At 51.0% G+C, this 14401-nt stretch overlaps 4 protein-coding genes across 4 annotated transcripts; 1 reads left to right on the forward strand and 3 right to left on the reverse strand.

Annotated features, from left to right (window-relative positions):
* The first annotated feature begins 2854 nt into the window (after positions 1-2854).
* Positions 2855-4624, forward strand: GLOTRDRAFT_60243 (Aldo/keto reductase). The gene is made up of 12 exons (XM_007867415.1): positions 2855-2959; positions 3013-3120; positions 3170-3226; positions 3275-3321; positions 3392-3517; positions 3572-3661; positions 3714-3781; positions 3837-3928; positions 3985-3998; positions 4056-4230; positions 4283-4313; positions 4369-4624. The coding sequence occupies exons 1-12, from the start codon at positions 2861-2863 to the stop codon at positions 4440-4442; spliced, it is 981 nt and encodes a 326-aa protein (XP_007865606.1). The 5' UTR covers positions 2855-2860; the 3' UTR covers positions 4443-4624.
* A 24-nt stretch (positions 4625-4648) lies between these two features.
* GLOTRDRAFT_128751 (uncharacterized protein) lies at positions 4649-5039 on the reverse strand (the record flags this gene model as incomplete). The annotated part of the gene is made up of 3 exons (XM_007867416.1): positions 4649-4711; positions 4769-4831; positions 4908-5039. The coding sequence occupies 3 exons, from the start codon at positions 5037-5039 to the stop codon at positions 4649-4651; spliced, it is 258 nt and encodes an 85-aa protein (XP_007865607.1).
* A 2597-nt stretch (positions 5040-7636) lies between these two features.
* Positions 7637-8780, reverse strand: GLOTRDRAFT_41026 (kinase-like protein; the record flags this gene model as incomplete). Its single annotated transcript, XM_007867333.1, has 5 exons — positions 7637-7760; positions 7818-7885; positions 7945-8094; positions 8155-8328; positions 8382-8780. The coding sequence occupies 5 exons, from the start codon at positions 8778-8780 to the stop codon at positions 7637-7639; spliced, it is 915 nt and encodes a 304-aa protein (XP_007865524.1).
* A 1895-nt stretch (positions 8781-10675) lies between these two features.
* Positions 10676-12395, reverse strand: GLOTRDRAFT_121115 (uncharacterized protein). Its single transcript, XM_007867417.1, has 4 exons — positions 12175-12395; positions 12045-12124; positions 11376-11973; positions 10676-11319 (listed from the first exon to the last, which is right to left on the reverse strand). Exons 1-4 carry the CDS (start codon positions 12299-12301, stop codon positions 10856-10858), a joined length of 1269 nt encoding a protein of 422 aa, XP_007865608.1. The 5' UTR covers positions 12302-12395; the 3' UTR covers positions 10676-10855.
* Positions 12396-14401: the final 2006 nt, after the last annotated feature.

The raw sequence follows: 14401 nt of genomic DNA on the forward strand, positions 1-14401 counted from the left end.
CGCTACGATACAATCTGGCCGAGGCAATAGCATTCCTGGACTCCCTGCTCCCTGCGCTCACCCACGATATTGAGGGTCCCTGTGGAGTGACATAGCTTGATGGGGGGAACAGGTAATGAAGAGTTATGGAGGCAGCAGCATGCACAGTGCACCCTACACAACTCACCTGTATTGCTTGGATGCTGTAGCTACTGGTAAAGCTCGTATGAACGACCCTTGTCATTAGGCAGCAGGGTGGCAGGGTTTATATACACTGTGGCCCATAGGCTAACTAAGCTATGTGGAATATCTATAATCCTACTGTGCTCCACCTATGATGTCACTGACCCACATGAGCTCCGTGCCCTTGTACAATAATGAAATATACCAGAAAGTTCCAGAGAGTTCTGGTACGTTCTGGTATGTTGTAGAACCTGGCAGCTAAGTCAGCGCCTAGTTCAGCAATGTCTACCAATCCCTGTCTCCGTAGTTGCACTGGTCAAAGCAGAGATTCTGTAGAACGCCTTTTCCAGGTCATCAAATCATGGCGGAAGAGGTGTGGTGTTCCCTGGTCTGATGGTTTATTAGTGCGCATAGGCACTTACTTGAACACAGCAAATGTGTATTTACTGATACAGTTGACTCTCCCTTAACCCATACCTCCAATAACCCATAACCTTTTAATAACCCATACATTTTTATGTCCACCAATTTGGTTCCTAATTAATGGTCGCGACAACCATCAGGAACCTCGGATATCTCCATATGCTCCATATGGAGTCACATGGAGCCCCGGAGCGACGGAGAGGTCCCCCCATCATCCCGAGACGGCCATCTCCGTCCGGCTCAGGACGGAGACAGCGTCTCCTCCTGGAGACACCACATGGCTTCGGCGGGAGTTCGTATACCTGACACTCGATATCTATCCCTCACATAGGGACAGGATATGGGCTTATGTTTTTGCTATATGTGCTGCTCTTTGCATTCAAGCAAAATTTAGCACAGATTACTGTATATTAGTGGGGGGCATGTCTCCGGATGGAGACCTCGTCTCCGTCTGGAGAACCTGTCTCCATCCCGCACATGGCAGAGCCGCGGAGACGCTGTCTCCATCCGGAGATATTCTGGTTTCCTGATGACCCATAACTCTCTGATACCCCATTACCCATAGCCATAAATTGTCCTATTTTTAGCTTGATCAGAGCCATATGGTCCACCATTTATTACTTTTGCACCATTTACTATTGAGAGTGTCTCATATTCCAACCCAAAGTCCATACCAATATACCCCTCCTTTGGGAGGCATTGTGGCACCCCCAATATGTGGACCACTTTTCAACCGACCAGCACATCCCGGCGTGCCATGTTTGGCTTTAGTGGCACCATTACGGAATGAGGACTTGTTTCAAATCAACTCTTGAATCCGTCAGACAGTAGACCTGAATGACTTATCAGCACAGTACATAAAATTTATGCAGTCCACCTGGGATTGAATGTATGGAGTAGGGGCTCACTAAAACTCCATGTATTTTATGTTCTTTTGCCACCACTTATAAGTGGAAATTTCATGGCATTTGCATGCAATATTAATGAAACTGCACACAGGCTGCCCAGGATATGCCACTGGACCTCCTGGACCCCGAAGCTCACCCAGCTCGATTAATAACAAGCTGATTTTTTTATCGTAGAACTCGAGGCATTGATCTCAACAAGCTATGATACCGTGATTTTTATGCAATAAGTAGTACTCAAGCTCAACTAATATACATAAGGATGGAGGGTAAGCTGCCGACAGCCATCGGCGCTTCTCGAGTGGCAGTGTGCACCCATACCGGGCCACGCGTAGCATAATGCAGCATCACGGACTGTCCGGCATATGCCGTGCTCCCTGCCACATGTCACGCTGCCCGCCAATTCCACATTCTGTCACACCCTGGTAACCCATAGTCTCCGAAAACCCATACCTTTCTGTGTCCACGGACCGCTATGGGTCTGGGAGAGTCGACTGTACATCGTCTTTGCTATTGCGCCCCCGCGTAAACATGACCAAATATTACCTTTTCGAGAAGAATATCATGTGACCTCCGACCCCTCCGGCCGCGTCACTAAAAATAACTGGACCCAGCCGTATTAAGTAAACGCCAATTACATTGCCATCATATATTTTTAATGTGTAAGACATGCATCGCTTCTTTAGTGTAGTGGTTATGCGGCGTGCATTCAGCACTGGACGTCTAGAGTTCAATTCCTACTGTGCACATTTTTTGATTTGTGCTTTTAGGGTTAGGGTTTATTAACTTTCCTTACTGTTGACTTTTATATCTACCTTGTCAGCCACATGTATCACAGCTATATAGATTTCAATGAAAATTTATTTCGCCCCATCTATATGACCCTCTTAGTCCAGACTTGAAGATACTCTAACTGGCCGGACACGCGCGCGGCGGGAAGCCCGCGTTTGCCGGCATCACGTGATATTCTTCTGGATATGGTATATTTGTACGTGTTTGCACGGGGGCGCAGTAAAGCTACCTACTGTACATGGGTGTCAAGACCGAACTCTCCAACGCGTCCTGCGCACGTGATTAAGAAGTATGACATTCCTGCGCACGGCTGCCCAGGTGACTCACTACCTCGACTCGATGTCATTGTTAGCAGATGCCGGGCCCATGAATATCAAGCCGCACTCTTATCTCTGGGTATATAGAGGCATACAGCGGATGACCGAAGAACTTGACCCCCTCGAGTGACTAAGTAGAGCAGCCCACCATGTCCGCCACACGGGGCAACCAGAAGAGTGCACTCAATATCGTTATGGTACACAGTCTAGACATGATACACTGTCAGTAGAAGTGGGTTGTCTGATTTTTTTTAGGGAGCCATGACATTTGGGGAGGCCGGCAAAGAGCAGGCTCGGGTCCACGACCTGAAGGACGTAGAAGCAATATTGGACGTCTTTCAGGCGCATGGCCACTACGAAGTACGTGAATATACCAAGTAAACCCAAGAGAGCTTATGAATACCGAGATTTAGGTTGATACTGCTCGAGTCTACTGCGGCGGTACCAGCGAAGAGTATCTCGGGAAAATTAATTGGCAGAAGCGCGGGCTCGTCATGGATACGAAGCTGTATCCCAGCGCCGTAGGGGATACGAGTTAATACTTCGAAACACATCATAACTTTGAGGTAGGCAGCTCAAGCTAGGATGAAGCGGGACGGTATATCGGTCATAACCCATTCCCCCGAGGCAAGTGCATTCTATCATGTATTGCCAATATTGCTGATATTCTCATAGGACTTGAGGACCCATCTACTGGCTTCTCTGAAGGCTTTGAACACGGAGTGAGTATTCCTTAACGATACAATGAAGGAATCGGACTTACCCGGCCACCGTACACGTTCGCCGTCGCAGTCAGATTGACATGTGGTACCTTCACGGGCCAGACCGATCCACTCCGTACGAAGTCACTCTGAAAGCGGTGAACGATTTGTACAAGGAAGGATACTTCAAGCGATTTGGAATCAGTAATTATATGGCGTAAGGGTTTGGATCTCTCCCTTCTGTTCCATGTCACTGAAGTGGAGGCATAAGCTGGGAGGTCGCAGAAATAGTGGGGATCTGCAAGGCGAACGGATACATCCAACCTACAGCGTACCAGGGAATATACAATGCAATGCACAGGTAATGGATTCAGCTCATTCTGCCTCGGATAACGACACCGAACTATATGTAGGGGCGTCGAGCCAGAATTGTTCCCCTGCCTCAGAAAGTTTGGCATCGCATTCTACGAGTTTAATCCCTGTGAGTGATTGCGAGCTACACGACTATATCAATCTCAACGCATGCGAACTTATAGTGGGAGGGGGTTTCTTCACCGGCCGGTACAAATCCCTCGATAACCAGGTCGAGCCTGGCTCCCGATTCGATCCTGAGAAGGGTCAAGGTCGGGTACGTCCCGCTTGGTATATTCGCTAGATTCGCATTGACTCTGCGCCACCTTGCAGAGCTACCGTCAAAGGTATTGCATAACAGACGTGCCCTTGTTTCAGGAGTACTATCATTAACTTTTTTGCAGGTACTGGAAGGAGCCGTACTTCAAAGCCCTCGAGTCTGTCGAAGCTGTTGCGACGAAGCATAACCTGACGCTAGCCGAGATCGCCCTGCGCTGGGTCTCACACCACAGCCTCATGAAGCGTGAATTCGGCGACGCGATCCTTATAGGGGCATCTAGCGTTAAGCATATCGAGGAGGTACGACGACATTTCCTTGAAGCCATGATGTGTCGTACTTATGGAAACGTAGAACTTGATCGATTTAGAGAAGGGTCCACTCCGTATGTCTGCTGTCTTGTAGAGGTCTCACTGGAGACTAACGGACTATTTCAATAGCGGAAGAAGTATGCCAAGTCCTGGACGACGCCTGGCTCTCGGTCAAAGCCTATGCGGCTCCGTACTTCCATTAATTGGCCCCTAGCTTATCATGGCGGCGACGGTGGTATAAGTACGATAGTGTAACAACAGTGATCGCAAAGCACAAACGAACGGCATGTAAAATGGGTATCTCGGTTCACCGTCCGGATGTCCCAGCACCCGGACTCGCGTGATGCCCAGACGGAGTAGGTTAAGGAGAGACAATGGCGATGTGACGGACGCACTCTGGCCAGCCTACCTACTCTGACTCGTGCGAGTCGTGCATTTCCAAAGTAGATTTGAAAGGGTCGTCGACGGGGGACTATACGGACACTGTCAGCTCCTTCCCAATCTGGATGAGCAAACCAATCACACTCACGCCAGTGTCTCCCGCGAACTCTTGTACGGTATCAATCCTTATGGCTATGTTACCTTGAGCAGACTGCCACACGATGTCGGGGATCCACTCGTGAGCAAACGCAGTTACATGATTAGTCAGTCGTCTGAACACAACTCACGCGACCGTGCACCGGCAGGCGGGTCCTAGGGCGAGAGAGGGAGTGCTTCTCGCTGTGACTCCCGGACGTTCCTCGCGCATCTTTCCTACGATTCAAGACGAACAACAGGGAATTGAGGTACGCTGTAGACATATCGGACGTCGTGAGTGGTGCCCGTCGAATATAAAGACAAGCGGATACCTCGGCTCAAAATGAAGAGGAAGCAAAGATAGACGGTAGAATCGGGCATGACGATACCCTACCAGGACATCTCTTGAGTACGACTTGTCGAATGAAACAGAAGAGAACACGCACAGTGATCATCATCGTGACCGAAAAGATACTGTAAGACAGATATGTTTGTCACCAGACGATAGGGACAGCGTCTGGCGTTCATTGACTCGCCTGAACATCAAGCCCGTTTCTAGGCAGAATTCCAGCTTGAGATTAACCCATGTCAGCACGAAGAGCAGGACGGGAGAAATAGACTGTGTACGGAGTGATTGATAATGTCACTGTAGGATCCTGTTCAGATCAAGGACGAGAAATCGACAGACATAGTATACTACCTATAGGCATCCTTTTTCCTCGTGGAAGCCAGATAGAAGGTGGCAGCTGTAATAGAGACGTTGGGCACCGCAGAGAAGATGTTCACGCAAAGTATGAGATGCTGTGGTCGTCGGGATCTGTCAGAAAGTGATATGAATGATCGTCACATCTTACTTTGAAAGCATCGAGCTGAGCAAACGTCCGCGATTGCAGCCTATTAGCGTCCACTTAGTACGTCACCGCAGCTTCTAGGCGATAGAAAACAACCCAAATGCTGTGTAAACTGTGCAACAATTTGTTATAGTGTATACTAAAAAATGCAATGCTTACTCACCAATCGTAGACACTGGACGACGTGATCTGTAATGGGATAGAATGTTTTCGCGAGACGACGGACCACGTACCGAAACCCGCAAGGTCCATCCCAAACTAAGTCCGTGGTTACGAACGGGTTCATTGACGAGTAAAAAGCACGCACTACTATTCCCGCCATCACATAGTTTCTGTCACTCACTGACCAGAAGGTCGAAAGGTCAGTCTAATGATGCCAGCCGGTTTGGCACCCGCTTACGTTGCCACACTTTGAACGTGAAATAACTGCACGCGGTAGCAAAGCGAATGAGATAGACGGTGTCGCGGCCCGTGGCCTAGTGACATACCTTTGGACTAGCACTGCAGTCAACGCGGTGAATAGGAACTGGACCTAGATCTATATGAGGTACATAGCATCCGATAATTTACCCTAGCTTACTAGTAAGGAACTATAGGAAAAAGCATGAGACGCAATCACTCGTGCAATATGAACAAACCTCTCACTTGATCAGGTCATTCAAAGTCGCGATGTCGGCATAGTTGGTGATGACATAGGCGTAGGCTAATAATATTGGTATTGAAGACGTAGGATGACAGACCCAAGTTTCAGCTTACTTGAATGGGAGATCAAGGCTTGGTGGACTGTGTCGGAGATCCAGACGGCCAGCACCTGTATTGTAGCTATTAGGCAAACGCTCCCAGATAGCGGCGAAGACTTGCCAACGACTTGAAGTACCAGTTATCTTTCTTGTTGTGACCGAAATAATAATACACCTGAGCACAGGATACTGGCACGGCCGGTTAGGCAACTCCGGATTCACGATGACGTGTGAAGACATACCGCCGTACAGTCTAGAATCGCCATACTCCATTGAATCCTCGAAAATACGAATCGCCGCAGACTAGGCACTTACACAGTCGACAGCACGGACCCAATGAAGATAGCACCGATTCTAACCTCAAGTGTCAAGAGGAAACCATGATATAGCCGCAGCTTGTCACTTACGCGTTGTGGAGGACCATATTGCCCAGCAGCTTGGAAAGAGTGAGGGAAGCCAGAGACGTTAGTGCGCGAAGTTCAAACAGAGGTATTAGTACTGTTTGACTCCCGTGCGACCGCGAGGCGCCCCTGTACTAGTAATTCTCTCGGGAGACCTGTGAGCAGAACCTTTCAGAAATGGGATTGCTCCATTTCGGTGAATGGAACCGGAAGCAGGACGTGGACATTGGCAGAATGGCAGGCCTTCCCAGGACTACCAAGGTCAGTCGTGGATCTCATGGAGAAGCCACAAGTGTGGCGTGCGGGGAGGAACGGCAGACACTAGCAGTCCTAAAATCTCAGAGGGGCACTCCGACTTTGCCCGTAGTTCCTGGCAATCTGACCTACAACAACTATGGCTAGCAGCGCAATGTGTCTTATCTTGCACAAGGCGAAGAGAACTGACCGGGGCAAAGTAGCGTCAAGCCATAGTGACGTCGTTTCCAAGTCGTTGGGGGCCCGCTCCCCCTCGGATCCCTTCTTCGCATTCTGCGCTTCCCCGAACGAGCAAGATCGCGAATCCCCGAGCGTCGGGGAACGTGTACACCACGAGGGGAGTCGGACAAGCAGACAGCCCTGGGACAAACGAGTACATTTGTACATTATGATCATCTTGAAATATTAGTAGACAGCGATAACGAAACTACAACGAACTGGTAGGGTACCATATGTTACGTGATAATCCATATTCCAAGAATCCAATGAGGGTAGGGAGTACAATAAATATCCGTTTGGGCGCGCGCGATCATTCACATTCCACCTGGCCAAAAGAGTCAGCCCATTTCCTGACGTGAGGGCCCGACGACGTACCAGAACCGCTCCCTGAGGGTTCCTGCGACCGCTCCGGAGATTACCAGCCCCACACTTGGCTGATCCACGCTGCCATGTTGACCTCGCGTTGCCTAACTTGCGTGATCCACGGATGGGAAAGCAGTTCTTCCGGAGACGGGCGGTCCATTGGAGATACAGTGAGGCTGAGAGGCGAGTATGTCAACAGGGCAAGAAAGAGAATACCGAAGGCCATGTCTTACGATAAGCGAATGAAGTCTTTCATGGCATCGCTCCAAGTGAGACCTGGCTCGTCTTCGAGTTGAGGAGGCTGTGAGAAGTCTAAAGTAAGGGCGGTGCCTATCACCAGCATGCGGGCTGGATACTCACCTCATTGCGCGTGATGGACACCATCAGCTCGATGGGCGCTTGGTCGTTCACAGGGATCGGGAAGCGGTTCATGGCAAACTCAAGCAACGATAGCCCCGTTGACCAGACATCTGACCGGATATTATACTTCTGGCCGTGAATACGTTCGGGCTGCACGACGGTAAAGCTGAGTAAGGTCAAGTCGACTTCATGGAAGGCCCCAGCACATACCGCCATGTAGAGGCTCGACCCGGTGAACGTCATGGCTTCAGAATTGACCAGCTCTCCTGATACGCCAAAGTCACATAGCTTGACGATTCCTCGGCGAGAGATGAGTATATTCGAAGGCTTGATATCTCTATGAATGATCTTCTGGGAGTGGAGGTACGCGAGGCCTTCGAGGATCTGGGGCACCTCATAAGTACAACATCGCTCCGACCGCCGTATAACGAACTCACCCCGTCCGCGAATCGCCCAATGACCTTTTCCCCGACCCTCGCACCTCCTTGCCTGATCCGCTTCCCGACAGCCTCCAAACTTCGTCCTTCACAGAACTCCATCACCACCTTCACTTCGCTACTGCTCGGGCTGATATAAGCTCCATACGACTTGACGATATTGGGGTGTCGCGCAGTCGTGGCGATGTTAAGTTCCCTGAGAAGCTGCTTCATAGGTGCCTCTCTCGTCGTAACGGTCTTCCGCGCCAGCACGATGCCCGTCCTCGTATCACGCACAGCATGGACCGTCCCGCTCGCGCCCTCGCCAATTCTCGAGATCTCAGTCAAAACCTCATCCGACCACTCCCTCGTCTCTTCCAGCTGCCTCAGCACATCACTCTCCGCGTCGTCCACGTCCATCGCATTATTAAGCGGGACGGCGCCATTCAGGCGACTGCGCGATGGCTGGCGAGACATGCTCATGTTACCAATAGTGTCCCTGAGCACCTTCATCGAGTCCTGGCTCCCGGTAGACTGCATGGGCTGATGCTGCGCCCGCACGGTATCGCCTGCGCTGTCGAAGTTGCCACTTCCGGAGAACGCCCGAGGATCCTCCCGCTCGTCACCAAAGCGGTTCTCCCGCCCGACGGGGATCTGTATCTTCGGCAGCGCGCCTTTCCTCGAGTCAGGTCTGGGCGGCAGCTTTCGTATCCCCGACGGCGAGCGCGACAGCGCGTCGACGTGCATGGGGCCACCGCCCTGCGCTGGGTCGTACGAAGTGTGGAGATTCGTGCGCGACGTCTTGCGGATGATCAGAGGCGATATCTCCGGCAGAGGCAGCGGCTGCCCCGTCTGCACATCGTGCGGTTGCATGGATGGTGAGTTGCGAGAATGTGAAGGAGCGTGGGTACGATGCAAAGTATACACGACTGAGGCTGGACACGGTCGAAGCGCGCAGGTCTTAAATGACCTGCCGAATTGGGAAGACCACGTGGCGGTAGACCACGTGCACACGTGCGTCCAGAACGAGGCAGACACAGGGATCTACGCAGTGTAGCAACGCGCTCGGAACCTGCGGAGGGTCGACCGTTCAGCGATGGAATGGAGGGCAAGAGTCTGGACCAGCTCCCGCCTCGAGGACAGGATACGAACGTCCCGGTATCTTGACATGCGTGCCTGTCCGTGCCTCAAACGCTCAAGCCTCGAGGGGACGTTGAAGCCGCGCAGATACTGCCAGCAAAACAGCGGGTTATCGGGGAGTTACAAAAGACGGGTGCCTAGCAGGGAAAATGCAGCATATGAAGTCACCGTCGAGGATAGGGTCGGACACGAGGAAGCGCAGACCAGGATCGCTGACATGCCGAGGCAGACTATAGCTGTGTTTCACTTACACTTGCTTCCTGACATAGGGAGCCGTGACCGTCGGATGTCCGCGCTGTATCGACCGTGCCCGCAGAAATATAAGAGCCACCATTTCTTCTGCAGCGCTGGAGCATTCGATGCAGGGCCTAAGCGGGTACGAGGAGGCGCACGGGGTCGTCAAAGCGGACGACCATCTGGATCGGGGAGACACGGGCCACGCTCGCCACCCAACGGATTTACTGTCAGGTCAAGAGAATGAGCCTGGAATCGCCAGGTTTGCTCCAGGAAATGAGAGTGCAGTAAATGAGAGTCACGTCCACGTCAGCCGCGTCGTCCGTCCAGTACTGCGACGCGTCCCTTCAACGTCCCGTACTCGGAGTATTGAATCTCCATATTTCAACACGTCTAGCAATGTCACTGTAGTGATCCGGTCCCGAAAGCATCATTCCTAGCTCGAGTAAACCGATGGCCAGAACGGTGCGCGCAGGTCAGAGAGCAAGAAACCCCTAGCTGTAGTCGCATGCGCGTCGACGACGAGCAGCAAAGCCGTCCGAGGACCCGCGACCGGGTGCCAGAAGAACCAATATACGTGTTGCGGCCGCTTTGATGCAAAGTACACGTCCCGCGAGGAGGATGAAGAAGCAGTTAAGCTTGAAGTGTACAGCCACAGGAGGTTCTCGGGCAAAATTGTTTCACCTGAGAAGACGTCGACGTCGTGCGGGGTGCAGAAAACATACTAAGGGAAGAATAAACGATTGGGCACTGTAGATGTCGAAGATACTTCTGACAAGTGCATTGGGCGTTCCTCAGAAATACTACTAGTAGTAGATGCCGAAGCTACTTCCAGCGAGTGCGTTGGGCGTAGTTGATTGTTCAAGTGCTTTGGGACTCACCGATCGCGAGGGTTCAAGTTGCATGTAAGTACTTTCACTTCCCGTTGGCACGATGACAAGGAAACGTGATCATTGATGGTTGGAAATTAGGTGAAGAGAGGTGATGACAATATAACAATTGTACATGATAACAAAAGACATAATACAGGTCCAGGCTGGACAGCTATTATACAACACACGACCACCAGACGCAGCGCAACAAAACAAGTAACAAACCCAGTAACGAGGACTCCGAGGACATCAGAACGGCTGTTCAGCGAGGATCTGATCAACCTTAACCACGAGCTTCCCAGGGTTCTCCAGCTCAGCCGGGAAATACCCCTTCGCGCCGCCCACACCGCGCTTCCGCACCACGTCCTGAATCTGATCGTACGCTGCCGGGTTGCTGCTCCTGAAGACCGAGCACACAAAATCCCGCTTCTTGTTGTATATCAGCAATGGCGTCTCCGGGCTGTTCACAGGCGTGCCCCCTACCAGGGACCAGGGCACCTGGACCTTGATGACCATGGCTTTGTTCGAAAGACTTGGTTTCGGCGGGGCAGTAGAGGTGAACTTGGGGGCGGTGGAGGTGACGCCGGTCATATTGCGCATGAAGTCGGCCATGGGGGTGAGGGTGCCGTGCTCATAGTAGGTCGGGATTAGGGTGACCGTGGTGGACTGGGAGAATGGACGGCAGTTCGGTTTGTGGCTCTTCCAGTGTTGTCCTGTCAGAAGGCGTTTATTCAAAAAATCCAGGACTCAAGACGCGGGTAACGCTTACGCTGGCACTGGGTGGAACAATACCACGTCGTGCGACATGCAGAGCACATCTTCAATTTCACATCCTTGCCCAAGGGTTGCTTGCCACAGTTATCGCACTTCTTCTCCTCCATGGGTGCTTCCACCCCAGATCGCTTCCGCAGCCACTTCTGCACGGCGGCTGTCACCTGTGGCCCGCACCTCAAAAGAAAGTTATTGGGTACAATCCCATCGGCATCGGGGATGTTGACGTCCGCTCCGAACTCCATGAGCAACTCTACCGCCTCGACCTGGTTACTTTGGAAGCAACCGAGGAGCGGGACGCAGCCGTAGCGGTCCTGGTGGTTCACGTTCGCTCCGTTCTGTAGGAGGATACGGGCGAGGTCGACTCGTGCGTTATCGTTCATCGTAGCGTGGTGCAGGGCTGTGGATCCGACGATGTCCGGGACGTCTGGGGGTGCACCGGAGGAGAGTAGAAACTTGAGAACGTCGGCGTGGTACATCGGTTGACCGTCAAGCCTCTCGGCCCTTTGCGCGCCGGCGACGACCAAGGTGGCGTAGCCGAACTGGAATGCTGTCTCCCAGCTAGTCAGATCAGGCGCCGATCCGGCTTGTACATCCTGTGTCAAGAAAAGAACGGAGATTAGTAACTGTGGTTTCGGCTTTCATCCACATTTACAAGAATTAGTACCTTCTTCACGGAGTCCAGCTCTCCGAGGTAACAGGCCAGCCCGAAGCGGGTAAGCAGAGTAGACTTGAATGAACGGGAATCTGGATACATTGAGTATTGTACAAAACACTAGGAATAGTGATTGACTTACGGAAGGAATACAATTGCCTGAGCTTCTGTCCCCCCCTCCCTATGCTCAGAAACCCAGGCTGCCCAAGAATTTCTCGCATTTCCTGAGACACCGAAAGTCCTCCGCTCCCGGGTAGTCGAAAAGCCATCTTTTCTGTACCCTATGACAGCCTCCAGAGGTTATAAGAATACAGGAGTTCGACCGTCTGATCTACCCACAGGAGAATGAGATAGACCTCGAACTCAGAGCTTTCGAGACAGAGCGGCGGCAATTGTGATGGAATAAGCGTGTAGTGTACAGCCACAGGTGCTTCTCGGTCAAAAAATGTTTCACTTGATAAAGTGCGCTTGCGCACGTGGGGACGGATCGGTTAAACTGCAGGATATGTACGAACAGGAGGAATAAAAGACGGTACAACGAACAAAATAGTCGGGAAGGCACTTCCAACGAGCGCATTACCAACGGACGTAGCTCATGAGCAAGTGTGTGAGACACCTCGAATGCCAAGGTCTTGGTCTTTTCGGAGCGCGTTTGCCTCCAGGCTCCTAAACCATCCGTCCTTAGCGTTCTCGCTCCTCCTTTACTAGGGCGCACGTGCAGTGTTATATAATACAAATCTATTTTTAATTTATTACCGGATACAGAACGAACAAGAGGAGGAGAACGCTACTACAGTCGACTCTGTCTTAACCCATACCTGTCATAACCCATAACCTGTAATAACCCATAGGTTTTTGGCTTCCACCGACATGGTAGATAGTAAAAACCCATAAGTCTGCCGTATCCCATAACCCATAACTTTTTGGAGGGTCATAACCCATAAAACAACCTATATTGGGAAGGTGCAGGTCTCCTTCCCACGAGAACCTGGACTATCTCGACCCTTAATTTTCGGTTCTCGTGGTATTTCAGAAGATAAGCCTTACCAGACTCAAGATTCCGTATCTAAACGTTGTCATAAACGACGTCCGGCCTATACCGAATAGGCTGTCTGTCACGCTTACTAGGTAGTCACACGGTGTCACACGCTCTGGTAACCCATAGTCTGCAAAAACCCATAACTTTGGGTTCCACGACCCGTTATGGGTTAGGACAGAGTCGACTGTATCATTGGGGGGGAGTTTGACAATATTTCATTGTTAAGCTCGTATCTCCTTCAAATTCAAACATATTCGGGCGCTGTTTTAACGAGTCGATGCGAAATTGCGCGTTCTTTCATAATATCAAAACGTCCTTACAGATATCCTGTGTACAGACTATTCCGGCAGCAAAATACTGGTTTCGGCACGATTTCGCTTACACTGGGGGGAGAGTTTGACAATCAGTAACGGAACTGTCACACCGGCTGCGGCAATCTCCAGACGGCATTCCCTATCGGGAGCACCTGGGCTGAACACGCCTGGCACTTCGGTTGTGCACATACTACAGCAGGGGATGGAAAAATCGTCTGCAGCAGCTCATTTTATTTGTGAGAACATAATTACAGATTGTATAGTAAGTGCTATCCAAGGAAGCATTGAGTGCAAGACCCACTGGGGTCGTCGGCGCATGCACACGCGAATGCGCATTCAAGCTCCGCTGTCTCGATAGAGTGTTTGACAAACACCTACCTGACGTCTAGCAAGGGAATTCCTCCACCTCGTGCATATCGGGCTTGACGAACAGGCAGTTAAGAACTGTGAGGATGTATACTTTATGTTGTTCCAAGGTTTTGGGACACACCGTTCAGGAGATCTCTCCAAATGCATTCCCCAGTACAGGTATATCAGCGTGTTTTGTGTGTTCACGGACGAAGCGAGGAGAAATAAATTATTCTGAGCTTAGAGACATGAAAAGTAGATGCATGCTCATACGTATGCCAATTGCTGAAGCTGAATATGGGATGTGGAAAGAGCTGCGAGCGATTTGTCGTTTTGTCAAACCCAATACCCGTGTCAAACTCCCCCCCAATGATAGTATAGGACGGCTGGCACCAGGCTCCTAAACCACCCGTCCTTAGCGTTCGCGCTCCTCTAATTACTAGGGCAGAAGTGACATATTATGTAAGAAAATGTATTATATGAGAATTACCGGATACAGAACGAACAAGAGGAGGAGAACGCTTTAGGACGGCTGGAACAAATCGTCTCCCCGAGATCACCGAGTCTGACTAAGCATGCCAAAAACGGCAGTAGCTGAATTGCTTCAACAGCAGTGGGTGGGCAATTGGGGTCATATAACATAGTTGTGTGAGTTCAAAGCAACTTAT

Source organism: Gloeophyllum trabeum (assembly GCF_000344685.1).
Source record: "Gloeophyllum trabeum ATCC 11539 unplaced genomic scaffold GLOTRscaffold_00006, whole genome shotgun sequence".
In the NCBI taxonomy this organism is placed as follows: Eukaryota; Fungi; Basidiomycota; class Agaricomycetes; order Gloeophyllales; family Gloeophyllaceae; genus Gloeophyllum; species Gloeophyllum trabeum.

Bases quoted from the DNA above. Each gene is read 5' to 3' on its own strand.
- GLOTRDRAFT_121115 (XM_007867417.1), bottom strand. From the start codon at position 12,301: ATGGCTTTTCGACTACCCGGGAGCGGAGGACTTTCGGTGTCTCAGGAA. The intron at 11,974-12,044 runs GTACTAATTCTT...TTCTTGACACAG, and splicing joins AGCTGGACTCCGTGAAGAAG to GATGTACAAGCCGGATCGGC. The intron at 11,320-11,375 runs GTAAGCGTTACC...GCCTTCTGACAG, and splicing joins TTGTTCCACCCAGTGCCAGC to GACAACACTGGAAGAGCCAC.
- GLOTRDRAFT_60243 (XM_007867415.1), top strand. From the start codon at position 2,861: ATGACATTTGGGGAGGCCGGCAAAGAGCAGGCTCGGGTCCACGACCTG. The intron at 4,231-4,282 runs GTACGACGACAT...ATGGAAACGTAG, and splicing joins GCGTTAAGCATATCGAGGAG to AACTTGATCGATTTAGAGAA. The intron at 4,314-4,368 runs GTATGTCTGCTG...CTATTTCAATAG, and splicing joins TTTAGAGAAGGGTCCACTCC to CGGAAGAAGTATGCCAAGTC.